The sequence below is a fragment of the Phytophthora parasitica genome (genome assembly GCF_000247585.1).
Source record: "Phytophthora parasitica INRA-310 unplaced genomic scaffold supercont2.43, whole genome shotgun sequence".
Taxonomy (NCBI): Eukaryota; Oomycota; class Peronosporomycetes; order Peronosporales; family Peronosporaceae; genus Phytophthora; species Phytophthora nicotianae.
The window spans coordinates 91280-118239 of NW_008649029.1; the positions used below are offsets into that span (position 1 = coordinate 91280).

Sequence of the window (26960 nt, forward strand, 5' to 3'; positions counted from 1 at the left end):
AAGCTAGGTCAAGTTTGATAGTTTATTCTTGTGAAGTGGCACTCATGGTCTCGTGGTTGTGTTGGTTGGTAGTTTGGCTTGTGCTTCCTCTTGGTTTCATTTATAAATTCTAAAAATAAAAATAATCCTATTTTCAGGGAATGGAATTACTTGGGGTCCCTCGTGATAAATTTGTCTCTAGTTGTGGTACCCTGGTGATAAATATCCTCGTCTCAGATCCCAAGCGTGGTGCAAATCGTGCTACAAACGTCTAGCGCGTTCGGAACGGCGATTGTTGGTGCAGGCGTTTTCTTCTTCTCGGCAGTGACACACGGGTCTGGTGACAGAATGACATACATGTCCGTCCACCTTCGCTGGGTTCATCGACCGGTGCTGAGAATCTTTTGCACTTCGCTTTAGCTTTTACTCGCACTCAGCAAAGACCTGGTTGAAAATCTGGTGGTCGCAATTAAAAAAGAAAGTTTGGCGCAATATTTAGTAGCAGGAAATGAAGATTCGCCAAACTTGAAGCATCAATGCAGTAATTCTGCAATATAAACGAACGTTGCTACTTAAGTAAACAATTAACTGTAAAGTTCATGGCAAGACACAAATATTTGTACTACTGCAATTCTCCTGCTTCACGAACTTTGCATGCTTAACTTTTCAATTAACAAATCCAACTTCTGCTCCAGTGTGTCCATACGAACAATTAAATCATCAACCTTCTTTCTCGAAACAATTGGATCGTCTCCAACTCCATCCAGTAAATCATGCGAAGATTGGTGTTTCTGCTCGACGGTGAGATGCGCGATGGTCGCCTCGCACTCCTGGATTCTGGCCTCGGGGAACATTTTTTTAAGCGTTGCTGGCTTGAGAAGGGTTTGTGGAGACCATTCGAACGAGGAATCACTGGTTCTGGCTTCATCGAGCTTGGCTCTCAGCGTATCGTGCAGCACAATCGGTCGGATTCTCCCCCAAAAGACAACGTAGTGACGACGTTTATCTCGACGGCAGCACGGGATCCACAAGAGGTCATTCGCTCGAGCTAGCCACTGACGGAACACGTTAGCAGCCACACGTTTAAAGACCCAGCACGTGTGCTTGTCTTTCTTCTTTTTCTCCTCTTGATACGCGTCCACTACAAAAGCAAGTATGATGTTCAAAAGCACAAAGGTCTCCATAGCCATATACGCCCAATAGTAGACAACCGAGTAGTCGATATCCTTAATACTGTCGAAGTCAAAGTCCCCGTAGATCATGTTCACACATGACTTCATGGATCTTAGAAACGACGAAAAATCTACAACGCGGTCGCCGAAGAGCACCGTTCCAGCAACAGCAAAGGCCACAAAAACGACAGCAAAAATCACTGAAAAGGTCCAAAACGAACGAACAGCACTTGCCATCGTCCGTGTGAGAATGCTCAGGCCAACATGATCACGGAACGTGTTGAGGATTCGAAGTCCAAGCACTAACACCGCTGCAGTGGCAAAAAGCCTTAGTAAAACCGTGAGGTTGGCAATTGCTCGGAACGATCTGCTCACCGACGCGAGATTGTCACTGGCTTCATCGCCAGTTTGTCCTCCTTCTCCAAGTGAAAGTAGTTTACGTTTGAAGTCAGAGTTCGTCGTGACTGCCTGGGTGATCAATACTGTAATGTAGAACAGATATACTATTGGACTCCGGAAGAAATCGATAGCGAACCATCCGTCAGGAAATGCCCACACCCCGATCGCCTTACCGGTGTGTTTTATGAGCTTTAGCCATTGCCGCAGGGTACCCAATCGATGTTTCTTCTCGTACGTTCTTCCATACGAAATGATGGCAGGAACGAGGATCCACGGCGAAAACCACAATACCACTAGAATATCCACCACGATCGGTGTTGCCGACGGGTACTGATCTAGCAGTGTTGATGTCGTTGAAGCACTGGGTTCGACATATCCACCATCATTGAAATCAAGCTGAAGCTTGGTCACCGCATAGCCAGGAAGCTGCCCGTTTAGCGTGATGACGGTGATAAGTAATTGCTCAGTTGAAGAGTTGAGCCAGAATCCACTGTCCTTCTTCTCGGTTAGCAGGGTAGTAGCGTCGGAGGCATTAGTGTCAAAGCTAATGAGAAATTCGCCACTTGTTGTAGTTGATGAACCGAAGCAACCGGTGTACATATTTAAGAGAAAATCCGGAGTATCACATTCTTCTGGTGTCATATACGTCACCTCGAATTGAACAGCTCCGAGCACCTTATTGAACGTTGCAATCCGGCCTTTTTGATCTTCTGGTAGTGTAGCTCCATTGTGATCAGTTGTGACGAAGACTTGAGGAATGAACGTATCGTTTAACCATTCGAAAATGTCTGGGATCGTCTCGATATTGTAGAACTTGACCGGTGAACCAGAAGTGACAGTATCGTCTCCTGTAGTCGCGAGTGTTGACGAGACCCCGTAGTACTGGTGATACATGTTGGTAGTTGGGATGTGGAGGAATATCGCGGCGACGAAGATGCAGAAGGAGATCATGGCGAGGAGGATCTTTTTCATGTCTGTCGCGTGTTTTTTATCATGCCAAAGTACGTCGAGTGCCATTTTAACCGAGATGGTTGGTTCCGGATCGACAACTTCAGTATCACTCTCGCTTTGGTACCCTCTTCTCTTACTCTCCCCGGTTTCACATGGGTCGGGCGACAGAATGAGATACATATCTCCTGCCAACACCATGATGGCAAGTCGGCTTGAACGCTGTAGAGAAGATGACTTAAGTCTTGGAGTTCAAATTGGAAAATGAATGCGAGGGCTCTACATCGAACGAGTTTCCAGACTGCAACTGAAATGCGGGCCGGAAGGAGACGAAGCTGTTGCTCTATTTCGTCTTCGAATTCACCCTTTGGATACGGCCAGCACTGTTAAATGATCATATATCAGCCGAACTGAGGGGCAACTATCATACTCTATAGCAAGACAGGATTGATAAATACAGAGTGTAGCGCCTTGAACATTGTGATGATGAGTCACTCTTAGTGACTCCGTAAATGAGCAACACCGTCAGCCACAATCAAAACGTTCAGGGTCACATGAAGACAGGGTGATGGTGTTTGTTGCTCATTTTGGTGCGCTATATTGGTAAAGGGGTGCAGATCCACTTCTGGCGGAGTGTAGCCACCATCTATTAAGAGTACAACTGCCAAGCATTATTGAAAAGTTGGAGAAGTACAGAAAGATACTTTTCATGATGCCCACGCGAACAATTGGTCTCCAACGCCAGGTAAATCGTAATCGTCAGCAGCTGCTGCATATCTGGATCTGTTGAACAGATTCTGCTCCCCATTTGTAGTACAGCGATTTTAATCGCACAGATTTAAATCGCTGTCTTGTCCACTTTTCAGACTCACAGCCATCGCAGCGATTTGCATTTTCATTTAGCTTTGCCTTCAGATTCGAAACGAGATTCAGCATGGCAACATGAGCGGCACTTTGTCCTGTGCTTTCGTGTAACCGGAATCCCACTAATCATTTTTTCAGTGTGCTAGCGACCCGATCACGCTCCGAACAAGATGATTAAGCTCGTGGTACTGTTATTGGTGGCCATTGCGGCTGCTTCCGCTCTAACAGTAGACGGCGACATCACTACAACGTTGACTCCACCGCCCTCATCAATTATGCCGGACCTCGACACCGATACCGATTCACTCGACAGCGACGACGATGAATTTGACGACGATGACGATGAAGAAGATGATGATGAATATCCGGAAGAAAACGTAGATGAAGACGATTTATCTGAAACGCTGGCTTGGGGTTTGATGGACATGAGTGTGTCAGCCAACATCAGCACCTTGCAGTCCACTTACACTAACTGGGTTGGCTCAGCACACGGTGCTGGAGTGGACACGGCGTGCTACCGGGAAACTCACATTGCAAAAGTGTGTCCTCTCGGTTTTGAGTACAAGCTCGGTACATGCTGGGCCGAGTGTCCTCTGGAATACCCCGTCGAGTGTGGAATGCAGTGTATCCGACAGAATGATGACTGTACGCTTGAAATGCTGTCCAAGTTCTCATCAGTAGCTCAGGCGGCGCTTTCGGTCGCTACTTTTGGAGCGTATGGTACATTCTCAAAGATGGCGAAAGGAGTCCAGATAGCGTTCCGTTGCGGCAAGGAAATTGCCAATTTGGTAAAGGCACTGACAAAGTATGTGCGAACAGTTCAGGTAAAGGACCCGCAGACCACGACTGAGGAGCTCACAACGATGCTCTACCAGACCGACAACGTAGTCTTCGACTTGCCGATCACTATCATGTCATGCCTCGGGATTAAAGTGTCGGCTGAACTGAAGTTTACGGATCGAGTTACGAATACGGTGGAGCTGTTCGTGAAGGAGGTTGTGACCCACCAAGGATCCATCACGTCCGGTTGGGAAACGTTTAAAAGCTTCATGAGGAATATTTCACTGGATGACGCACTCGACAGTCTCGACGATACAGACATTACATCACTGCAGTCAGCTTTGGCGTCGAATTCAACCTGTGGTGACGACATGAAGCACCTTACAGATCGAGTATGGATGACTGTGGCATATCTACGCAAAGAGAATCCAAGTATCACTGAAGACGAGATCCGAGTGATCCTCAGCAAGTCAAACCTCATGCACCACGAGATCCCTCTCGCCACCAACAACTGTATGAAGCAATTCATTGAGGAATCCGACGAGACCATTGCGTACTCGACACGTGACACTTTACGCAAAACTTTTGGGGGTATTGTAGACGACCTTATTCGCTCCGGAACGAGCGATAATGGCACGTATCTCACTGCTGAAGAGTACGCGTATACCATTAGCGACAAAGTATTGATACTGGCTGCAGTTTGGGACCCATCCAACGTCGCTACTGCAGTTTCCGAGTTTTTCCAAAGTATCTGCGGTCCTACGGAATTTATTGGTGAGGTTGACGATGGCTCTGCATCCGATGCGTTAGGCCTTCGAACGGTGGGTAAAGCCTTTAACAACAGTGCTGGAACGTGGACCAAAAAGGGCGATGGCGCAGTCACCGTCGTATTTCACAGCGAAGATACTGAAGATGTGACTGTGAACGTCATGTCAGGCGGGAATCAGATCGACCAGGTTAAAGTGAAAGCTGGTACCAATGTGTCGTGGGCCTCCAATATTACGGTGCTAGGTGGTAAGACACTGTACTTGGATCGCTGGCGCGATGGGTTTCTGGGAATTCCAGGCACTGGAGGTGGATCTCTGCTGCTTTGGGTCCCTCGATCGGATCAAGGCGGAAAGCTGGAGCTCACTTCAAAGCTCAACGTTAGCTAGCTAATAGTTAGTTTGTGTTCTAGAGTCAATGTGATAAAGCATAGGAGAGGACGGTACTGCTAGACAAAATGTAATATGAAATGCCGTGATGGCCAAAAATGTTGATGAAACTCCTTGCAACCTGCTAATGTTTTATTAGATTCTTGGTACTTTCGAGCCGATGGCGACGACTAGAACCAGCCATCGGGCTGGTCGTATGTCACTGGTCTTAACATCGACCATCCCGCGCGACGACACACCCATCCTATCTCCACAACGAATTCCCCCCGCTGTGATACAAGAGGAGTCGAGTTCAGGAACCACACCATGGTACAAACCTCCAGCTCGACGACTGCAAGACGCGCTCCAAGAATGCTCTGAAATCGATCAAGAGTTAAAAGTTCTCGAAACTTCAGGCCACACCCGAGTTGGAGGCTTTGCTAAACCTTTAGCGATGAAGCCAAAACTCTCGAGTATATTACAGAGCTCGAAGTCGTGTGGTATCGAAGCTCGAGACGAGGTTATCGATCTTTGTGAAGAAGGCGAAGGCACTTCGTCCGACCCATTTATCAATCAGTTCTACGACGATCAGGGACGGACATTATCTGAACAATTATTACGAGGTCGAATGCGAGTATTGGCCCTGGTAAAACTAGTTTATGGACACCAGAGTATCAGTAAAGCTCATGCTGAACTGGAATTAGGCGAGACTTACGCAAGGTTAAATCTCTGGAAGCAAGCGGAGCTGCATGCTTCGTGTGCTGCTAATCTTCTTCGAGAAATCGAAATAGCAGCGCCAAAAGCGAAACGTACCGCTGGAGGACAGAACGATAATGGAAAACTACTGAGACTAGCTCTCGAGTTCTGCTACAAAGCTCAATGTGATGAAGCAGCTCGAGGTCGTGTGTCCGCTGACGAATTGCTAGGGCATTTAAGCAGACACGGAGATAGTAGCAACCAGCTTTTAGCTACTGTCTTCGAGCACGAAGTGTTGGAAAAAGCATTTGAATCGAATCAAACTCTGCATTGGCAGAAGCTGCTGCTGCGACTCGAAGAGATCAACCAGGAACTGCACCAGCATCTCACCTTCGTGTCTGCACGATTGCCTCCTGGTGTAGCTCAGATGCTGAACGCGTTGTTCGTTTCTCTTGACACTGCAGAAGACGGTATCGTGCCATTTCACACATTTCTTGATCGTCTACAGACTGCAAATACAGACTTAAGTAACCGTAAAACTTCTGCTGCGTCGTACATCCACGCACTCTGCGGTACACTGCAACGCGTTCTCAATCGAGTATGCTATCACTCGCTGACATGGACAGAGATCCTGACGCTCGGAGCTCACAGCAACTTTCGACTTCCTTCAAACGAAGACTCTAGACCCGACGATGGCAGTCCTCCAGCGTTGCTAGCACGTGTCAAACTGCTGCTAAGTCGCGTGTATCTTCGACGAGGACAACTCGAAGAAGCTGTGCGATATGTCCAAACGGCAGTAGCAGCACGAGAGAAACTGGGCGCTGAATGCAGCGATCTGGTGCAGTATTATCTCGTAGCCGCCGAAGCGCAAGCGAGACGTGGACGGCAACTCCACGTTCTTGGACAGCAGGCCCGTCGAGATCGTGCTGAACGCTGGCTCAAGACGACCGAAGGCTCTCGGTATCTGCGATCTCGTGCACTGGAAGAAGTCGAACTTGCAAGCGGCAGTGGCCAGCCATTGTTGTCGAAGAAAGAGGCGGAGGCTCGTGCTAGAGCGAAATTGATCCAGGAGCTCACGGTCTCACCTCCACCATCAACACTCAGTACCAATCGTCCAGGGAATGACTACGAAGCTTCGGCTCGTTCGTTGACGGACGGAGCTCTGGAAAGCTGCAACAAGGCTTGGGAACTTCAGGAACGTCACTTTGGTCGGGAACATATCACCACTGCAGCTGTACACGTGAGTCTCGCACAGGTTCATCTTCTTCGAAGTATCAACGAGGATCGAGTGAATGCTGACGAAGCGAAGGAGGCCATTCATGAAGCGATTCACTGCTTCACTGCAGCTATCGACATCTACGAGAATGCGTGCAGTGGAACTGTATCAGCATCAGCGTTTCTCCGTCTCGAACTCGCCAAATTGTATCAGCAAGACCTACTCAAGCTCGACAGAGCACGCTCCGAGTACGAACTTGTGGGTCGCTTCTTCGCTACCTTTTCCGCTGAGTTCGCAGGGTCTGACAGCACCAAACGCGAGTGTTCTTCCTTGGCGTTGGATGCTTTCCGTCAATGGATCACGCTTAGTCGCAATGGCGCGGCGTCTCTGGACGACCAGCGATTTGTGCTAGAGGAAATGCACAACGTCAGTGTCAATGGGTATGGCGAGTTCTCGATCGAGGCTTGTGAAATTGCGGCCGAGCTTGCACGTATGTTATACCGAATTGCAACTTCGAGAGAAAGTCAACGAGAACCTCAGAGCGTGATTCACGACAAACTACGTACTGCTACGAGGCTGTTGAGGTCTGCTACGTACATCGCAGAAAGCTTGTTAGGCGCTAATGATCGACGATCACGGAAGCTTCGCAAAGATGCGAATGAAATCGAATCGACGATGCGATCAAGTCTTGTAGGGGAGCAAGAAGATGGCGGGGGACACGAATGGCTCACGATCTAGGAGAAAACACGTACATTATGAATCATTACTCCCATAATAGTGCTTACCTTGTCTTATGTGCTGAGTGAGAGCAATAGAGCTGTGCCACGCTTTGTCCAGAGATCAGGAGTCTTGCCGGGTCCTACCTTGAGATCCACAGCAATCATGAACGACGGACGCTCGCGTGTTCCGGTACGCAACGGGTACATATACAGAGGGCAGCTGTACAAACCCTTGGCTGACTTCTTCTTGGCCTCCACCGGACGGAAGTGTAGGATCGGCATTGCACAATGTAGCTCCATGGGGTGAGGTTCAGCGAGGCAATCGTGATCGAAGTCCCAGCGAGCACCTTCTAGGATCAGTCCTTTAATGTAAGCACCGTCTTTGGGGCCTGTAGGCAGCGCATTCTCGCCTTGGTTCAGTACTATGAACTCCCAGTTCAGCGAGTCAATCGCCAACCCGTTCTTACGAGCTGCAGTCTGCAGGAGAGCCGTGAGGAAGCCTGTCGGGTAAGTGAAGCCTGTGAGCCAGAAAACAGCAGGATGCGCTTGGTTGGCCCATCGATCCATTTGTTCGCAGCGGAGTTTCAGGTCTTGAGTCCATGGACCCAACGGCTTGAGTGACGGGTAACAAAAGCTCCAGGCCTTAGGGACTGCGCCAATCAGCAACGCATTGTAGACAGCTTCGAGTTCTGGAGTAATAACAACAGAGCCTTGAATACCTTTCTCCAACGCTCGAGCCGAAGAGTTGATAGTTGCCAGCAGCTTGTTGTATCGCTCAAGCTCCTGCATGAGCACAGTCTTAAGGGCGTCAGGATCACTCCGTGCGCTAAGACCGGCCTTGATATTCGCCAGATCAAACACGTCAGGTACAGTTTCTCGTAGTGTCTGCAAAAGTCCCAACACCGTGTCGTCGTTGCCACTGCCACCTTCAGCAACGTCTAGCGCCTGTAGTGACAGAATCGTAGCTAAAAGTTCTCGTCCATCATCGATCTGAGAGGCGATCTGAGCGTTCGGATGCTGACCAAAAGCAGCAGGAGGGTCATCCAGCGGCAGTTGTCGAATATACTCGGTGTAGGAGGATAAATCGCCATCATCTGGGACGAAGTAGTACTCAGAGTCGGACAGCGGCATATTGTCCACAGTGAGTACGTTCTCACAGAAGAACTGCGAGATATACACGAGCATAAGACGACGGTCCCAGTCGTCTGTCACGCGACCGCCGTAGTTGGCCTGAGCGATGAGGTACTTGAGTGCATCCCAGGGCGTATCTTCGTACTCATCCAGATAAATCGCCAGCACGTCTTCACTGATAGCGAAGTCGGACTCGTTGAAGTCGTACGGGATATTCCAGCCCAGATTGTTAAATTTCCGCCGTTCGAGCAGTAACGAGTGGAACCAGCACAAGCAGAACAGCAGTCGCTTGTACTTCTTCACCTGTCGACACCTCGTGAACTTCTCAGGCGTGATAGTGTTGTACAAGCGTATCAAGTTGGCCTTCAGTCCACGTGGTGGCTCCGTCGTCATCTTGATGCCACGCTGTAAAATTGCGATGGGGAATTTCGGATTCGGACTACTTGTGAGCCACAATCGGAACTGCGGGTTAACGGATCCTGCAGGAGCTGGCGCAGCGGCACAGAAGTTGTCAATGAGCTTCTCTAACGTCGGTGCCCAGCTGAGCATCAAGTGACAATTGGCGAGGAAAACCCAGTTGCCAGCGTCCAACCCACGAGCTAGCATGGCCTCAGCTACACTGGCTTGACCTTGTCCAAGAGCGCAGTTCTCCACCGTCTTGTGCAGTGACTCAGCTAACGCGATGAGCGAATTGGTTGGATCCACGCCTGGAGACAGCACGAAGATAAGTGGCGTCTTGTAGTTGGACGTATCGTAGATAGCCTTAAGATCAAACGGGGGTGGATCCACAAACTGGGCTCCAAGATGTGTAGCCGTAAACCGAGCAGCCTGGATACTCAGACGATCAGGACGAACACAGCGCAGCAGTAACATTCTCTGCAACTCATTGCATTTGCCCTCCCAATCTCCAGGCAAAGCCTCGATTTCCGGCGTGCTACTCTGATACCATGCCTTCCATCCTTTCAGCGTCTGCTCAAATGAGCTGATGATACCGTGGAAAGCAGACAGCTTGTTCAGCTCCACAATGCTCGCCCATGAACCATCGGAGAGGAACTCATTTGCAACATTAGGAACCTTTTCTTCCTGTGCAAGTACGTTTCCACCTTTCAGCAAAAAATCGTACTCATCGTGAGGGAGTTTGTTGATGCTCTGGAGAACACGTGCACACATTTGCAACGAAAAGAGGAGCTTGTGACGCTCGAATAGTCCACGACAGGCGTAGGCGTAGACCGCGTACGTGTGGTAGTCGTTGATGGCGTTAATTCGCTCGGTGAGCTCTTCGCTAAGTGCCCCTTGGTTCTTGAGACTTCGACTCTTGACGATGGAGTCCTGAAACAGTGCAACATATGCATCCAGCGAGAACTGGTACATGGGGTCGACGCTAGTCATGTCGTTCAGCACGAAATAAAGTGTCGATGAACGCAGAGCAACACGTGCGTATCCCATTCGGGCTGCGTCGATCTTCTTTTCGGTCTCTTCACTGATAACGAGCTGCATAGAAACCTCCTCGGATGTTGTCTTGGAAGCATTCAACGTCGTCACAAGCTGCTCATCGTCCAGAAGCGATCCTTTCGCGGCTGAGAGAAGACGCAGGATTTCGTTCTCAAGATCAATGAGCTTTTTCTTCGCTGCCGCCACTCGCATGACGAGATCCGACTTCTGTTCCTCCAGGGCTGGTTCTTCCAGCTGAACAGCAATACCAAGCAGTTGAGCCTCCAGTCCCTGTTCCTTTACGACAAAGTTCACAATCGTCGTCTTCGTCGAAACCTCTGGTGTGTAGTGAGGATTGTGCAGCTTCGTCGTGAGGTAGAAACGAAATTCTCGATTATAGTCCAGCTCCTTATCACCAAGTCGAAGTACCTCGCGGTTTCCGACCTTGATGATACTCTTGGTAAGCACCGGCTCCAGACTAGGGTCCAGATCCTCCAGAATATCCTGCATCAACACGGGTGAGCCGAAGCGAATTCCATTCTCCAGTTTCCGAAGCAGATCTTTCATCATGGGATCAACCACTTCCAGACGCGTTCCTTCCATTGCCTTGATCCATTTGTTCGCCTGACCTTGAGGATCAATCATCAGTGGCCATCGCTTGCCACGCGTTGTGATCACGCCGTTTTCAGTGGAAAGCGGGTCGCGTGGAAGACCGTGAGCATTCCAGCTCCGCACATCAGTCGGGTCTGCTAAGAAATCGATGAACGTGAACTTAGGGGACAACGGTAAAGCTTGCTGAGTCACACGGTTCATCCACGTATCCACGAGCGACCCACGATAGAACGTATCGAACGGCCCAGCGTACGATATAAATGCTGCAGCCACAAGCGCGTCCCCCACGACGTTCTGAAGACTTGCGTTCTTGTCAGCAATGGAGGCTTCCCAACGTTCGCGCTCCCCAGCCAGTCCCTTAACCAGTTGCTCAGCACGAGAGAGCTTCAATTCCAGCAACTCAGCCTCTTCACGTAGTGCATTTTTCTCCGACACGCTGGTATCGTACTGGTTCTTCAGAGCCTCAACTTTCTCCGTGACCTCCTGGAGCTTCTCCTTCGCAACCTGAAGATCCTTCTGCTTGATGGCGAGTGCCTGTTGTGATTTCCGCAGTACTTCTTTCTTAGGAGCTACGACACGGAAGACGCCAGCGTAGCATTCCATCGCCAATACCCACGAGCATAGAGCTCCAGCTGCTGACGACACTTTTCTCACTACATCAGCGTTAAACGTTGGCTTGGACGTGTATTTCTTGAGAGCTGTCACCGTCTTGTCACGGATTGAATCTTTGTCGAACGTCTTGATCTGCTGCAGGAAGCTCACGTCATTCATTTTTGTCTTGGCTGAAGCCCACGTAGGTGGCAATCCGAAGAGGATCATCACTGCACACATGACCATGGACACTGCTTCGGGCGGCTGAGTGTACACTTTGACCTCTGCAATAGCCTTCTTGTCAAGGTTTTCCACTTCTTGCATAGCGCGTTGCAGTGCAGGAAGCGCCTCGTCTAAGTCTTTTTGTGCGTCGTCGGCGATCTTCTTGGTTTCAGCCTCTTCCTTGCCGATACGCTCGCTGTCCGCTTCGACCTGTTTGCGCTGCTCGTCAGCCACACGACGTTCAGACACGATAACCACCAGCAAGTCGCTGCAGTCCTTATTCTTCTGAGCCACCACAATCTTGCGCTGTTCAAGTTGTTTGGACATCTCTTCCACTTGCAACCGAGACTCTTCCAGCTTCGCCAGACCGTTTTTGAGCTTGTCGCGAGTATCGCGGATAGTTGCTGCTTTCTCCGATAGCAGCTCCACATATCCAGTGACTAGCGACAAGTAGTTGGTAGGCGTCACGTAATTGTGGCGCTTCATACGGGCCAGCACTTGGGAAGATGCCAGCATAACGCTACTGTGAACCACAGCGAACACAGCTGCAATCTTCGGCCTTTGAGTTTCTACCGCAACGTTTTTCTCCTCAAGGAACTTCATCCCAACTTCTTGAAGAGCATCCAGTGGCCACTCATTGAACCAGTCGATGTTGGTGTTGTTAACGAGCGACGGGAACTGACGACAGCGATTGCAAAAGCCTTTTCCGATGGGACTGAACGCTAACACAACGTGGAGATTGCGACGAACCTCGCTGATGAAGAAGTTCCAGAGAGATTCCTTGGTTTCTCGTATACCCTGAGCACGTGCGCGCAGCCGAACCCCATCCAAGATACCTGCTTGTTCGTCCTTTTCGAAGAGTCCGGGAATCTCGCCGCTACTCAGGATATTGTTGAGGTCTTCGACAAATGACTCGCTTTTGATTTGCGTGTCGCTGAACAGGAAGACCGTCTTCTGTTGCTGTAGCCCCACTTGAGTGTACAGCTTCTTAATGTCTTCGTGGAATTCAAAGCTGCGGTAGTTTTTGCCTACTTCGATCTGGAACACCTTGAAGCCACCCATAAACGCTGCAAGCTTCGTCAATGACTGTCGACCACTGCCTCCAACACCAACAAGAAGGAGGTTCCCACGCATCGTCATGAGCTGGCGGTGAATGCGTAGGATGTGCATGAGTGCATCGCTGAACATGACTAGATTCATGGGCACAAACCCTGGTTCAGCGTTATGATTCTCCAGCTGCTCTTCCACGAAATTCTTCAGCATCTTCATGTCCATCACTTCCGCGTACCGTGCACTGCCTTCATCAGAGCCTGGAGTGGTGGAGAAAATGTACGTGAACAGAGGTCCATTTTCCTTGAGTTGTTCAGGAGCTGAAGACAATAACCGGCTCCAGTCAGTCTGAAAGTGCACACCAAGCAGATCATCCAGCTTCTTCTTGAACGATTGCCGATCTTCATAACTTGTGAGACGATCAGAGAATACTCGAAGACTTTCGTGCATCCAGAGCCGCAGCATACCGTCACGACTCGCTACCGTGTGCTTGTCAGATAGCAAGAGGCCTTGGATCACTCGAGCCATATCGCGCAAGTTGAACAGGTAATGGCAGTTCGCTGGAGTCGGTAAGAATTGTTCCAATACATTCTGATACAGTTGGATGGTCGCAGCGACCAGAGGAACACCTAGAGGCTTGATTTCATCGTCAAACTCGGCAAGCTTGGGCACGAGCATGGTCTCGAATATACGCTTCAGCTGAGCTTGTTCGGGGATCGTCATGTTGATCAGATTGAATCGACTTTGGAAGCGCGAACTGATGACCGATCGGCCACCGCCTGGAGGTCCCATCGCAGCAACGAACTGCATGTCGATGAAGTACTTGAGTGTCTGTTTCTTGCGGTCATACCAGCAGCTGTAGTCGACCCATTGTCGCAGTAATTCCAGTGGAGGCTGAGATCCAAACAAGTCCTTCGTCGGCATGTTCATGTCGTCGATGAATGTAACCAGCTTCCTACCACCGACAGGGCCGAATCGATTCAATGAGCGCTTCTCCATTACGTTTTCGATCATATCCTGCGTTGTTGCAGACGACGTGGCAGACGAGAAGTTCATCACGAGCACATTATACGCGTCGCTGAGCGCCTCAATTTCTCGTTCAATGACAGTCGTCTTTCCCACGCCAGTCTCACCGACCAGGAGAGTGTGGATGCCTGCCGTGAGCATAGTCTGGAGCAGATAACCGTATCTCAATGTGTCAATCGTGGGCACCATAATCTTGTGGAACGGGGTGTTTGGAGCGATACGGAAGTTCGGCGGCAGCTTCTCATCCCAAAGCTTAAATTCACGACTCGACGGCTCGACGAAGAAGTCATAAGCAGTTTTGAGAGGAGGATAAACAGAGTCGATGTCACGCAGGAAGAAGTCGAACTTCTTGCGCCCTTCCTCGTTCGCAGCGGCCATCACACTCCACGTCATGCAAAACAGGAACCACTTCTCAACTGTGACAGCGAATTTGTCTCCACACGCAGCCAAATCCACGCCATTTTCAGCTGTACCGAGCGCGTTGTACAGGTTACAGAAGGACTTGACACAGTTAAACGTCGTCACCGGGATGAGTTCTGTCACCTCGAAAGTCTTAAATCGCAGCACCTTCTCCATGTACTTATCGAACAGTGCTTGAAGCACGTCGCGTTCCTCTTGGATGCTAATGGTCGTAGTCAGCCACGTCTGGATAAAAGGTCGCCAACCAAGGTCTTCAACATCCATGTAAACCATACCGGCACGACTGACGGTAGCTGGAGAAGCCACTGCTAGATCCTGGACCTCGAACATGAGAGCCATCGAAGGGCTCATACTGATCCGATCACCGTTGATCAACGTAAGTACTTTGTTGTCATCCATCACACTGTTCATACTTTCAATCCACAACGTATCAACCGGTCCATCGAGCATAATCCATTTCTCTTCTGCTTTCTCATCCGCTGCCAAATTTCTGAAGATAGCGGATAGAATACCGTCGATCCACTCGAACGTTGCGAGGTCGTACACGCCGTAAATCTCGTTCAAAGAGATAGACTTGGGGTTCAGCACCTGTACACGAACAGGCATGTATCCGGGAACCCCGTCTTTCGCTAGCGATGTCTTGGCAGCCATAAGAGTCTTCCAGATCGTCGTCTTTCCCGCCATGGTCTGACCTACGATCATATTACAGTGGCGAGTCACCTGAGACTCGTACAACTGGATCGTCTTGAATACAATCACCGGATGCACTTGAAGTTTGGTCTCTAGCAAGGCCTGTTCGATGTTGCCTTGTAGTTTGCCGTAGTCTGTTACAGGGAGTTCAATGGACGGAAACAAATCTCCCAGTAACAAGCGGAAGAGCACTGCGTCTTCCCGAATGAACTTGGGCATATTCATGTCCCGCAGTGCACGCAGTAAAATGTTCTCCTCCTGCAAGTTCGGGTCCTCGCGTTTCAGAGTGCCTGCCATGTTCAGCACAGCCTTCAAACTACGCAGTCCAAAGTCATAGTGATCCTGCTTGCTCAACTGCTGGATCATCAGTCCATACAAGGTCGTCGTCTTCTTCGCCAGAACTTTAGCATCACGAAATCCTTCAGCTTGGAGCATAACCTCAGCAATTAGAGCCAGATCAGGTACCATCATGGCACACGGGCGCATCAGAGCCTTGAGATTGTCTGGAAGCTCAGTACGTCCAGCATAGCCCGGATTCATCGTAATGAAGATACCCATGTTGAAATTGACGCGCATCATTGAGCCAAGGAACATAACCTGCGTACTTCTGGCTGTGAGAGCCTGCATGATGGTCAAGACCTGCTGTGCCACGACAGAGAGCACCTCGATCTCGATACGGTTGAACTCATCGAAACATCCCCAGCCGCCAGACTGGACAAGGCCAGCAAACATACGTCCAACCGATTTGTAGTCCAAACCATCACTGCAGTTGAAGACGATAACGTACTTCGCTAGATTCTTGCCCAAGTCTTTCACCGTCTCAGTTTTACCCGTTCCGGCTGGACCCAGCGGGTTGCCACCTCTGTTAAGATGTAGCGCTGTGGTCATGGTAAGAACACAGCGATCCGTCAGCGGGGTGATCACCAGACGTCCGTTGTTGCCCTGGTATTCGTACGAGTACTGCAACGAAGTGACTGTCTGCTTGACCTCACAAATGCCGGATTCGCCTAAATCCTTGTTAAAGTAGAAGCGTAGCTGCATCAACCAGTCAAAGTCATTCACACTCTTGCAGTTCTGCTTGACCAGACGATCGATGACATCTCGCGAGTGGATCTCCGTTGTGATAACAGCGACGACTTTACGGCGGTCAGTCGCTGAAAGCTGGCCACGCACCATGTCTGCGAGCTTGTTCAAGTAGGAAATCCACTTCTTCTTCAGCTGCCTCAGCGCTTTCTTCTCTCCTTTAGCCACCTCATTGAGTGCCTTGATGCACTCATTCGTCCAGGCGGTTTGGCCACACGTGATCAACAGCTGACCTGGGAAATCCTTAATCCACTTCTCCTTCTTGCCTTTGTAACCAACGATACATTGTGCAAAAATCTTCTCCAACGTATTGACCATGGCGGCCTCAATCCGCAGTAGCCACCCTTCCACTGCTCCAGCAACAACCACATTCGACGCAAACACCACTTGCTCGCCGCACGGTGAGTTCATCCCCAGAGCCTCGAACGTTGTGTTTCCACGCGCACCAGGAGGGATCAGGTTCAGGGTCTTGATTGCTTCAAAGCACTTCTTAATATGTTTCTGCACTTGATCTGGATCCTTCTGGTGGCCTAGAATCTCAAGCAAGTCATCATTTGACAAGAAATAGAACCGTGGGAACAGCATTCTCTTCGTCTCCAGATATTGATCCAGACACTTCTGAATCTGATCCAGCTTCTCTTGCATAGTGACCAACGTCTCCAGTACCCCCGCTTCCTGCGTAGCTTGCAGTGCGTTCTTTGTCTTGGCCATCCCTTCTGTTACTTTGCAGTAAGCAGCGTTAACCTCATCAAAGAGCTGACTTTCCAACGGCAGCTGCTTACGGATATCCTCAGACGCCATGAAGATACTTTCCAAATAAATCCAACAGCGCTGCACACCAAGTAGCGTCTCGATCACGTCGGATAAGTGAGAAAGAGCCTTCTCCCAGTACAGAATCCGCGTATCGAAAGATCCGAAGAACGGCGAGGCCTTCATGGTGGACAGCTGCACTTGATCATCCTCCAGAGCGGTGAACAAGTCGTCTGCAGATCGGATTTTATAGTATACGCCCTTGTATTCTGTGATGTCGACGTCAATCGTAGCCCAGCGCTTCTCGATCGCGTCAAGGGTTTGCTCGATCGACAACTCTTTCCCAGCATTACTTGACAGCGTGCTAATAAATTCCGCATGTAAATGAAATCCAAGTGAAAATACTCGCTCCAGCGTGAAACTGGTAGATTCTGTGTCGAATGTCTTTCCCATCTCCTCCTTCAGCTGTGCCCAGTGACGTGCTCGAAGCGCAGGACTCTTGAGATCTTGAATTAGTGGTAACGTCTGTCTAAACTGCTCGATTTTGGTCTTCATAGAGCTCCATACGGCCCAGTTTTTCATGTCCTTCCCGTATTTGACCACTTTCTTGAAGAACTGAGCAGCAGTTGACTCCATCGTGTCCACTTCAATCTCGTAGAACACCTTATTCTTCCACGAAGCCCACACGACTTCCCACTCATCGGTAAGAGCCCAAATCTGCTGAAGTAGCTCAAGTTCCTTCTCGGTTTGCACAAATCCGTCGTTCTTGGATTCGTCGATGCCAAAAATCTCCAGTCCTTTCTTCAGCGCGTTCTGGCGAGAGCGTGTGGCCTCCATTTTCTTCTCGAAATCAGCGAGAATCTGATGCGCGATTTTAGATTGTTGTTCACCGGAATATGGTAGTGTCGCCTCTGCTTCAGTGCGTAGTTCCGACATGATGTTGTTCAGGTCAGCCACAGAATCCTGCAAACTCTGCTTCATGCTGACTTTGCACTTTTGCAGCATCGTGTTCGCGTCCACCAGCATCGCCTCGTACGTTTCCCAGTTGGCTTTCAGATTGGCGAGGTCACGCTGCTCCTCGTCTGTTGTCTGCACGTCGAATTCAGCCAGCAGATCGTACTTGTGTTGCAAAGGCTCAAAGCGAGCCACAACTCCTGGCATTCCCTCTTTGATATCTTGTAGAAGATGGATACTCTCGCTCAGATGATCCAGATTTAGTGGCTTGATCTGTAGTTTCTGAGTGTTGTCCTTCATCATATTCATGAGCTCTTTCAACTCCCCATGTGCTGTCTGGTTCAGCAGACCCGTGAGCTTGCCGATCCACTGCACCGTATGCTCCACTAGAGACGCCTTGAGAAAGTTGGTATCAATCTGGATGAAGTTAATCGTGTTGGTCAGATCTTCGTTCTGAATACTAACTTGCTGTTCTCGATAACGCTCAATGTCTGCGCGGAACTGCTGCAGCGGTCTGTTTGCCTTGGCATAACGACGAATGAAGGCTTGCTTGTCTTGGTTCCACACCAGTTTGTACTTGTCCCAATAGCCCAAGTACTTCTGCAACTCGGTCGCGCTAGACGACATACCGTTCATGATATGCACGAGTACCTTCAGAATCTCCTCATCGTTGAAAATGGACTGATAGAAGTTGTTCACAACCGGTGGGGCGTCCGCCTTGTCCGGTGTATCAACGGTTGAAAGTGTCTCGTCCTGATTACCGGTAGGTTCTCCACTTGTCGTGGCTGGTGCACGCACCTCCTCTCCGCCCTTTGAATCATTTTTTCCGTCTGCAGGAGCATCGCTGGTGGTTGAGTTGTCTGCATTGACTTGGTTGTTGCTGTGCTGTTGCGGGAGCGATGCGACCAAGCGAGGCACGACAGAAATGACGTTGAAAATCTCCTTGGCCACTGTATTTACCATGAGTGTGAGGTCAGCCATGAACGGCTTGAACTCCACCTTGTTGTCTTCAAGCACAACATGGATCCGAAACAGGGGCCGCGGGTCAGTCTTGGCATCGCCATTGATGGCTTTCGACAGCTCTTGAAGCGACTTCTTCACAGACTGACGGAGTGCATCTTCCAGCATTTTATCCGAGCGCTCCACAAAACGATTCCATTCTCGCTGTACCTCAGGAGGACCCGAAGCAAAGTGTTCGTAGCTCGCTGTCATCGTCGAGCTAATCGTTTGGTACGCCTCGCGCAGCTGCTTCTCGATAGTCTTGCGATGAATCACCTGCTTCGCTTCGAACACGCCGTCGTCGTAGATAGTGTTGCGCTCGATGAAGATGTGCATTAAGCCGCTGATCATCTTGCAGTTCTTCATCACAATATCCTTGTTCTCCTGGAATTCCTGGACAATCTTGTACGTCGTCTCACAGTGTTTACGGCAGTCTGCAACATACCACTCGACGATTCCTTTGGAGACCCACGTGAGCTTTTGAAGCCCTGGTTGGATCCGGCGATCTAGCTTGCGAATGATATCTTCAAACAACCGTCGCTCTGTTGAAGACAAGTCCAGCAAAATGCGATTATAGTCGCGAACTACCAGCATGACATGTTCACGCAGCACCCGCAGCTGCTCTTTCTGGTTGCAAATATCGTGGGCCATGTATGGGATCTGGATTTCGCCGTTGAAATACTGCCAGTAATGAACCTCCGCGAACAAGTTAAGCAACGGACGGTCGAAGTTGCAGTGGAGAAAACCTTTCTTAGCCCGTCCGATCAGCGTCTTCTCTGTGTTTTGAAGTGCGTTAGTGTCCTTGTTGTGGGAGTTCAGGTTTACGCTAGCAGGCACGGCGTCAGAGTCTGCCCCAGTCTTCGTCATCAACGGGTTTTCCAATCGTGAATTCATATTTGTGTTGCCCAGAGTATTCAAGTCTTCGATCCAGTCGTGGTATTTGCGCTGGATGTACTCGTTGATGACCAACCGCAAGCCATCATAGGCGTTCTGTGCCTCGTCACACTCGGCTGCGTTGGAGGGGTCGACTAATTCTTGCAGACGCACAAGGTCGTCTGTTGCACGCAGTAGCAGGCTGCGTGCCCATAGTGCTGCACCTGCAAACTGAGGCTCAGTGGGCGATAGCAGCGGAGCGTGCTTGTTCTTCTCAAACAGATTTCGAATTGACGCGATATTCGCCTTAAACATTCCAAAAATGTCGATCGTACGCTTCTCCACACAGCGTTTGATAGCCTCGCGCTGAGCGATTTTTTGGAAAGACCCAATCATGTCCACACCGGCGGCGACTGTGGATACGCTCTCGAAGGCTCCGTTGATAACGTTCTGGGTCATAGCCTCAAGATCTTTCATTCCATTCTTGAACGAGTTGAAGTCGCTGTGCCAACTGGTGTTCTTGACGTCTAGGATATCATAGTCCAGTTGGCGCAACCGCTCAACGTGACCCTCAAACTGCGCTTCAATACCCCGTAAACTCTTCACTATGTCCATGCCACGATTGCCTCCGAATGTAGGAAGATCTTCGCGCTTTCCATCTTTACCCTTACGTGCAAACTGGATCTGACCTTCGCACACTTCCAACAATTCTCTGCAACGCTGTACAAACGCGTCTATCTGTGCGAAAATGCCCGTTTCATCAAAATTCCACCGACGGTCAGGTGATGGGGCCGTAGTGTTCACAGCATGGGAGGCTTTGCGGTAGATCTGCTTCCACGATACTCCACACTGAATACTCTGCTCGAGATGGCGGACGCTAGCCTCGACATTACCATCGAACACGTCCGGCAGCGAAATCTTCTTGCAACAGACGATGATAATCTCATTGCTCACCTTGCGTAACAAGCTCGTGATTCGGTCCTCCGTGTTGTAGTGACGCGAGTACATCCATATAAGCCGAATAAAGTTAAGAAGCTTCGGCAGTAGTAACGGGATCTCATCAGGCTGCGCACGTGCGATATCTTCACACACAGGGCTGAGTTTCTGCAGGAAGCGAAGATTGTCGTTAGCCTCGGTGGATCCTTGTTTAATGATCTGTGACAACGTCTCAAAAGGCTGCAAGTACGACGACTTGGCAGCTCGTAAGATCTCTACGATCTCCTTGACTCCATCGCGATTTAACTGGTCAGTAATGCCCGAAAGATCTTGGGTCCGATGCTCCCAGAACTTGATCTCCTCAAGCGGACCTGCTCCTTCTGCGTCGTGTGCGTTGTCCTGGTTATTGATTACTTCTTTGATCTGCCGTGTCCAGTGGATCACTGTGGACTCCAACTGCTGCACGAGGTCTTTGTCCTTGTAGTTGAACTTGTCCGGATTAACTGGCGGCAGATAGAGCACGGTCTTGCCGCAGCCGCGACTCACGGTCTCTGTGAGGCTCGACATGAAGCGGAAGAACTGGCCCGTGAACTCCTTCTGCACACTCTCGGGCCACGACTTGTTGGCCTGCAGTCTCTGCAGATAGTAACCGTTCATAAGGTGCAGTAGCGACGAGATGGCATCCTTCTCGACCGTCCCGTACTGCAGCGCGTCTTTGATATTAGCGGGCGTCACGAGTGTCTGTCCATTTTTGACAAAGTACATGACGCTGCTGAAATGTCGCGGGGCCGTCGTCATGACTACGAGCGAGTCATTCTGCACGGTCAGGAACAGCGCAGGCACGCCTGTGCTCTCTGCGAACTCCTTGACTGTCGCCAGATCCGCGGACGTCCATGCCTTGGGTTGATACCCGGGCAACGTGATACGATCGCGGATCCACTGCGCGATGAGCTCTACGTCCTCGAACGAGCTCATGGTGTCGTGTAGTGTGGCTGGATCCGAGGGTCGCGACGGCTCAAACTCTGCAAGATGCGAAAAACCGATTTAGCAGACAGCGAATGATGGTCACAGCTCGCCATGGAACATGGCATTTACATGCACTTCATGTTGGCTAGCTAAGGGTGCGGCTTGCACCCTTCGGTCATCGAGATAGGAGCGTTGAGGTGTGCTTGAAGGCGTCTCTCGTATTCCGCGCGCATGTTCTCGCGGTTGTTCTGTAAACGTATAAGTACCATATAAATGGTACAGCCTGTCTCATTTTTGACATTCTGGAACTCATAGCGTTGCGACCCCCTGCGCATCGCGTGCTCAATTGCGTCGCCCCCTGCATCTATCCCCGCTGTCATGGCGAAGTCTTCGCCGAGCGAGAAGCGCCAGGAGGAGCGGCTGATCCAGGAGCTGCGCGATTTCCAGCGCTCCAACCCGTCCAATAAGCGCTGCTTCGACTGCAATGAGATGGTAGGCGCCGGCTTCATTGCCGAGCTCGACTGGACGTGCTGACGCTGTAAATGCTACCAGATGCCCCAATACGTCTGCCTGGATTTCAACACCTTCGTCTGCACTGCCTGCAGTGGCATCCAGTAAGGGAACGCATTGTTGCATTAATTATCGGCTTTTATTAACCAATTCTGCTGCGGCTGCTGTTGGCAGCCGCGAGTTCGCCCATCGAGTCAAGTCCATTTCCATGTCAAAATTCACCGAGAGCGAGGTCAAGAACATGATCAACCAGGGCGGTAACGAGGCAGCGCAGAAGTATTGGCGCAACAAGCACGACCCGAGCTTCCGTCCGAACGGAGGCAGTGACGGCGAGCGCACGCGGAACTTTATTCGTTTGACGTACATCGATCGCAAGTATGACGAGCGCTGGTTTCTAGTAGAGCGCTAAAGAAACGCAACTAATCTCTTGTGGCACTTTAGGTGGGTGTATGAATCGCCGCGTCATTCCAAGGATGAAGAACCAGAGCGAGCGTCGTCGGTGAGTATTTTTGTTCTACTCGTGTGACAGGGTACTGTTTGCTAACGTTGCGAGCGGCTTGTGGCACTCAGAAAAGCACCAAGAAGAAGGAGAAAAAAGCTGATAGCGACGACGACTTCTTTTCTTCCAGCTCGAAGACAGCCAAGCCGACTACCGACAGTGGATTTGCAGATTTTTCCAACTTTGAAGGCAGCAGCAGAACTGCGGCTGCTGTGGCACAGTCATTTGGGGATTTCAGCAGCTTCGATAGCCCAGCTCCTACACAGAAGCCCGATGACGGGTTTGCAGCTTTTGGCGACTTCTCAGGGTGCAGCAGTACAGCGCAGAAGGCAACACCGAAGGCAGCGTCACGCCCGCCAGCCCCGAAGTTTGATTCCTTCAAGATTGCACCGCCTCCCGGATCGCACTTCTCTGCTGCCAGTGTTACTTCACCCCCTGCTACGAATGATCTCATGGGTCTTAGCCCACCGAAAAAAGCAGATGACGACCTGTTCGGCTTTGACGCTCCAGCAGCAGCGTCCGGAACTCCGAGCAACGCCGCTCCTGCAGCTTCTTCCCCGTTTAACGCCTTCGATGCCCCTACACCGACCAACCGAGCAGGTAGCCGCGCCAACTCAGTGGCATCTCTCGACCCTTTCAGCGATATGACTGCAGCAGCCCCGTCGGCACCAGCGCCAATTAAGCAGAATTCTTCGCCATTTGATGCATTCAGCTCTCCGAGTGCGGCGTCTCCTTCATCGATCGACGCTTTTGCTGCCCCATCGCCTGCATCCACCACCGGTAGCAACGTGTTCGATGTGCTCGGTGGGAGTAAGGACCCGTTCGCGGATTTCACGGGCTCCACTAGCTCGTCAAGAACAAACTCAGCCAATCCTGTTCTGGATCCGTTTGCCAATCAACCCGAGAAACCTACAGCTGCTGCCGCTGATCCATTCGCAGCTTTCGAAGGTATGCAGTCGAGCAGTGCAGCTCCGCCCCCATCTAGTTGTGCTCCTACACCTGACTTCAGCTTTCCGAGTGGCAACAACGTAAACCAACAGCAAGCTGCGATGAACGATCCGTTCGATTTTGCAAGCGGGACGAGTAACACTAACAGCGGATTCCCGGCACAGCCTGCTCATACTGCGACAAACCAGGGATTCGGCGGCTTTCCTGGTGGCTTCCCGCAGCAGCAGCAGAATGCGTTTGGAGGCCAAATGCAACAGCCGATGCAGCCATTCCACCAAGGACAACCGCCACAAAACCAGCAACAATGGCACGGCCAGCAACAGGGATTTCCCGGACAACAGCCAATGCACCCGACAGGACTCCACCACTACCCTGGACAGTTTCCCCCTCGCCCGACCGGTGGTGCCCCACCTGCACCGATCCCAGTAAAGGTACGGATATTATGGAGAATGATTTCCTTACTTTACTAACTGTACTATCGGTCGTTCTGTTTGGTGTGTAGACTCCGGCATCAGTAGCTTCGATCAACGACCCGTTTGCTTCGTTAAATCTCGGCAACCTGGGATTCGGTAGTTCACACAGCAACACCAGCGCGGCTCGTACAGGCTCAGGAGGAGCAAACAGTTCGGCACCACCTAACAGAGCTGGCTCGACTAACTCTTTCGGGAACGCTCCAGCGGCGCCGATGGGTTCGGGATCATTCAACTATGCACAGTAAGATGCTTTGCTTCAACGTACCCGTCGCCGATATTAACTCTTGGTGTCATGTTACAGACCACAAGGTCGAGCGACTTCCTCGTTCACGCAACACTCGCAGAATACCTCCGGGTTTGCCGATCCGAACGCGTACGTGTCTCTACCGTTGCTTGGGTCGTGGCCATTGCTCGTGTTAACTGTCTTATGTATTCCTTGTTGCCATGTAGGTTTGGCGACTTCGCCAGCGCACCAGCTCCGGCACAGACACCGGCTTCTCCAGCAAACCCGTTTGACTTGTTTTGAGCGATCAGACGCCACCTTGCGAACGCAGCTTTAGGTGGCGATGCAAGGGAGGCAATAGAGTTGAAGATACAGCGAAAAATGCCAAAAGAAGCAGCAAACTCCCCACTTCATAAGTGTAACTCGCTTCCAAAACTCATATTCTAATGCAGGTATTATGCCATGATCGTTCAGCAACATCAGAGGGAAGGACAGAAAACAAGAGGAGGATTTCATGCTAGTCGCAGACCAAAGGAGCAAGTCGCTTGCTGCATGCACTAGAATGTAGCCCATGCAGCAAGAATCTCTACGTCCCTCTTTGCATTGCGTAACACAAAATCCGCCCGGACCGAAGAAAGCAGCAAAATTAGCTGCGATCAACCCAGTGACGGCAAAAGAGCACGATCGGTTCTATTCAGTACCGGTTACGAACTCTCTCCTAGCAGCGGTTAATACCCCAGTAGCAAGCAGGAAGCTTATTCCTCCTCGATCTCGATGTTGGTCTTCTCGGACACGTAGATACCGTCAAGGAACTTACGGATATCCTTGCGACGCACCAAGCAGGCCTGCGTGATGTTGGCGGCGTCCTGCGACACCTTCTGGAGGTCAATGCCGCTCAGCTCGATCTGGTCCTTGACGTCGCCCGTGCGCACGTACGAGACGCCCTCGGACAGAGCAACGCGACGTACGCGCTTCTCACCCAGGAAGTTACGGATCTCCACAACGTTGTTCTCGAACGTCACGTTGATGGGGAAGTGGGCGTACACGAAACGCATCTTGTACAGGTAGCCGACACGCACACCCGTGATCATGTTCTCGATCAACGAGCAGACGGTGCGCACGCAGGCGAGCTGCTTACGGTTGCCGAACCACAGGTCCACACGGAGCTGCTCCTTGTTGACACGGCGCATGTCAAGGGTCAGGTGGCGGAAGTCGCGGTTAAGCGTGCCACGCTTGCCGGTCACGGTAACCTTGCGACCGTCAAGGACGACCTTGACGTCATCGGGGATGGTAACGAAGCGGGTAGCCAAAAGCTGACGGGGCATCTTGCTGGAGTCTTGGGGGGAATGCTAGTTCGCAAGTGGTTGGGTCATTATGTATGCGGTGTAGCGCCTTGGCGATTGACTGGCGCAGGTGATTTTGCACTTGGAATTTGTATGGTTTCGAGTTTTAACCAATGGATAATAGATAATATGTGCCACATAAGTGACACACCAGTTGCAGTTTTCGACGAGCTTTTTGAAGCACGAGAGGTGGGGACGTTGGCAGCATGTTCGAGCGCAGTCCGGAGGTGCAGGAGACACTGGGTGAGAGCAGTGATGGCTCCCCGGTTACGAGGATGTAGTAGGTGAGCTGTTGACATTTTGTGGGGTGTTTATTCGTGCAGAAAAGGCCAAGGGAGCCGTCAAGCACATGCTGATCGGTGCCAGTATGGCTGGCGCTACAGGGGCCACCTTTGGGGCGGTGCTAGCGGCGCTGCGCAACGAGAGCATCAAATTCTACGCAGCTTCCATGGGATCCAACTTCTTCTTGCTGTCGTCGACGTATATCGGTGAGGAGGCTCCTAACGGATTGATAGATATTTTGTGCTGATGAATGTATTCTTGTTCTGCTCAGCTTTTGAGGAAGTGATTGCGGACAAGAGAGGGGACAAGAAGGACTGGATTACTGGCGCCGCTGCTGGCACAATTACCGGAGGATTCTACGCTGGTTTGGTTGGTAAGATGATGTACTTTAGTGCATGTACTTCGTTGCAATGTTGGATTTCTTCTTCAAGGAGGCGTGCGCTTATTTAAATTTACTGTTTGTTGCTTTGCAATTTCCTTTGGTCAGGTGGTCAGTTCCGAGGGCTTCAGGGTGCGGCTGCTGGTGCCGCAGTCGGCGCTGCGGTGATTTTCGGCCGCGAAGAATTCCACCGGTGGCGATTGTCCAAGGGCGTGCAGCGCTATGAGGCCAAATACGGTGAGGCCCCTGCCGTGTACCACCCAACGACTGCAGTGCTAGTGGAAAGTCAGGGTCCTCCGCGGGAGCTGGTGTTTCCTTCGCTGTTGCCACAGAGTGTCAAGATCTCGGACGAGGAAATCGAGCGGCGTGTTATTGCTCGTATGGACGAGCTCCGGAAGGAGATGCAGCAGGAGGAGGAGGAGACTACCGCAGCCGAAAATGATAAGAATCAGGAAAATAAGGGCTCGGCAAATTGAAGTTGCTATCTCTTCAAACCAAGCAATAAATCAAATCTTTGTTCAGAACTTAAGAAACTGAGCTCGGCCAGATGAAATGGCAGACTCTAATCGGTTCAGTAGCATCTTGGTACAACAAAGCGCTTTTCTACAAAAACAGTTATTTTTTCAAAGAATGATTTTTTTCTGAAGAAAAATGTCCATTTTT

At 50.7% G+C, this 26960-nt stretch overlaps 7 protein-coding genes across 24 annotated transcripts; 4 read left to right on the top strand and 3 right to left on the bottom strand.

The window, feature by feature from the left end:
* Positions 1 to 620: 620 nt before the first annotated feature.
* On the bottom strand, positions 621 to 2699 carry PPTG_14419 (hypothetical protein; the record flags this gene model as incomplete). The annotated part of the gene is made up of 1 exon (XM_008911707.1): positions 621 to 2699. One exon carries the CDS (start codon positions 2697 to 2699, stop codon positions 621 to 623), a length of 2079 nt encoding a protein of 692 aa, XP_008909955.1.
* An 833-nt stretch (positions 2700 to 3532) lies between these two features.
* PPTG_14420 (hypothetical protein) lies at positions 3533 to 5404 on the top strand (the record flags this gene model as incomplete). Its single annotated transcript, XM_008911708.1, has 1 exon — positions 3533 to 5404. The coding sequence occupies one exon, from the start codon at positions 3533 to 3535 to the stop codon at positions 5294 to 5296; it is 1764 nt and encodes a 587-aa protein (XP_008909956.1). The 3' UTR covers positions 5297 to 5404.
* Positions 5405 to 5602: 198 nt separating this feature from the next.
* PPTG_14421 (hypothetical protein) lies at positions 5603 to 7599 on the top strand (the record flags this gene model as incomplete). Its single annotated transcript, XM_008911709.1, has 3 exons — positions 5603 to 5605; positions 5760 to 7435; positions 7587 to 7599. 3 exons carry the CDS (start codon positions 5603 to 5605, stop codon positions 7597 to 7599), a joined length of 1692 nt encoding a protein of 563 aa, XP_008909957.1.
* PPTG_14422 (hypothetical protein) lies at positions 5852 to 22720 on the bottom strand. 3 transcript variants are annotated; one of them, XM_008911712.1, is made up of 3 exons: positions 21770 to 22720; positions 7785 to 21696; positions 6089 to 7698 (listed from the first exon to the last, which is right to left on the bottom strand). In XM_008911712.1, exon 2 carries the CDS (start codon positions 21647 to 21649, stop codon positions 7979 to 7981), a length of 13671 nt encoding a protein of 4556 aa, XP_008909960.1. In that variant the 5' UTR covers positions 21650 to 21696; positions 21770 to 22720; the 3' UTR covers positions 6089 to 7698; positions 7785 to 7978. The 3 variants fall into 3 exon arrangements, with proteins under 3 accessions (XP_008909958.1, XP_008909960.1, XP_008909959.1); XM_008911710.1 differs by having other exon boundaries at positions 5852 to 21696; XM_008911711.1 differs by having other exon boundaries at positions 7785 to 22720.
* On the top strand, positions 21488 to 25795 carry PPTG_14423 (hypothetical protein). Of its 13 annotated transcripts, XM_008911714.1 has the most exons (8): positions 21488 to 22132; positions 22193 to 22254; positions 22325 to 22525; positions 22592 to 22649; positions 22721 to 24028; positions 24100 to 24311; positions 24372 to 24443; positions 24521 to 25795. In XM_008911714.1, the coding sequence occupies exons 1-8, from the start codon at positions 22019 to 22021 to the stop codon at positions 24594 to 24596; spliced, it is 2103 nt and encodes a 700-aa protein (XP_008909962.1). In that variant the 5' UTR covers positions 21488 to 22018; the 3' UTR covers positions 24597 to 25795. The 13 variants fall into 13 exon arrangements, with proteins under 13 accessions (XP_008909962.1, XP_008909965.1, XP_008909969.1 ...); XM_008911717.1 differs by having other exon boundaries at positions 21488 to 22254; XM_008911721.1 differs by having other exon boundaries at positions 22721 to 24311.
* Positions 24505 to 25677, bottom strand: PPTG_14424 (hypothetical protein). Its single transcript, XM_008911726.1, has one exon. The coding sequence runs from the start codon at positions 25616 to 25618 to the stop codon at positions 25049 to 25051; it is 570 nt and encodes a 189-aa protein (XP_008909974.1). The 5' UTR covers positions 25619 to 25677; the 3' UTR covers positions 24505 to 25048.
* Positions 25796 to 25800: 5 nt separating the features above from the next.
* PPTG_14425 (hypothetical protein) lies at positions 25801 to 26830 on the top strand. Of its 4 annotated transcripts, XM_008911727.1 has the most exons (4): positions 25801 to 25879; positions 25960 to 26124; positions 26190 to 26291; positions 26406 to 26830. In XM_008911727.1, exons 1-4 carry the CDS (start codon positions 25843 to 25845, stop codon positions 26771 to 26773), a joined length of 672 nt encoding a protein of 223 aa, XP_008909975.1. In that variant the 5' UTR covers positions 25801 to 25842; the 3' UTR covers positions 26774 to 26830. The 4 variants fall into 4 exon arrangements, with proteins under 4 accessions (XP_008909975.1, XP_008909976.1, XP_008909978.1 ...); XM_008911728.1 differs by having other exon boundaries at positions 25801 to 26124; XM_008911730.1 differs by having other exon boundaries at positions 25960 to 26291.
* Positions 26831 to 26960: the final 130 nt, after the last annotated feature.

Bases quoted from the DNA above. Each gene is read 5' to 3' on its own strand.
- PPTG_14422 (XM_008911710.1), bottom strand. From the start codon at position 21,649: ATGAGCTCGTTCGAGGACGTAGAGCTCATCGCGCAGTGGATCCGCGAT.
- PPTG_14423 (XM_008911713.1), top strand. From the start codon at position 22,019: ATGGCGAAGTCTTCGCCGAGCGAGAAGCGCCAGGAGGAGCGGCTGATC. The intron at 22,133-22,192 runs GTAGGCGCCGGC...AAATGCTACCAG, and splicing joins GCTTCGACTGCAATGAGATG to ATGCCCCAATACGTCTGCCT. The intron at 24,029-24,099 runs GTACGGATATTA...TTTGGTGTGTAG, and splicing joins CTGCACCGATCCCAGTAAAG to ACTCCGGCATCAGTAGCTTC.
- PPTG_14424 (XM_008911726.1), bottom strand. From the start codon at position 25,618: ATGCCCCGTCAGCTTTTGGCTACCCGCTTCGTTACCATCCCCGATGAC.
- PPTG_14425 (XM_008911727.1), top strand. From the start codon at position 25,843: ATGTTCGAGCGCAGTCCGGAGGTGCAGGAGACACTGG. The intron at 26,125-26,189 runs GTGAGGAGGCTC...TGTTCTGCTCAG, and splicing joins GCTGTCGTCGACGTATATCG to CTTTTGAGGAAGTGATTGCG. The intron at 26,292-26,405 runs GTAAGATGATGT...TCCTTTGGTCAG, and splicing joins ATTCTACGCTGGTTTGGTTG to GTGGTCAGTTCCGAGGGCTT.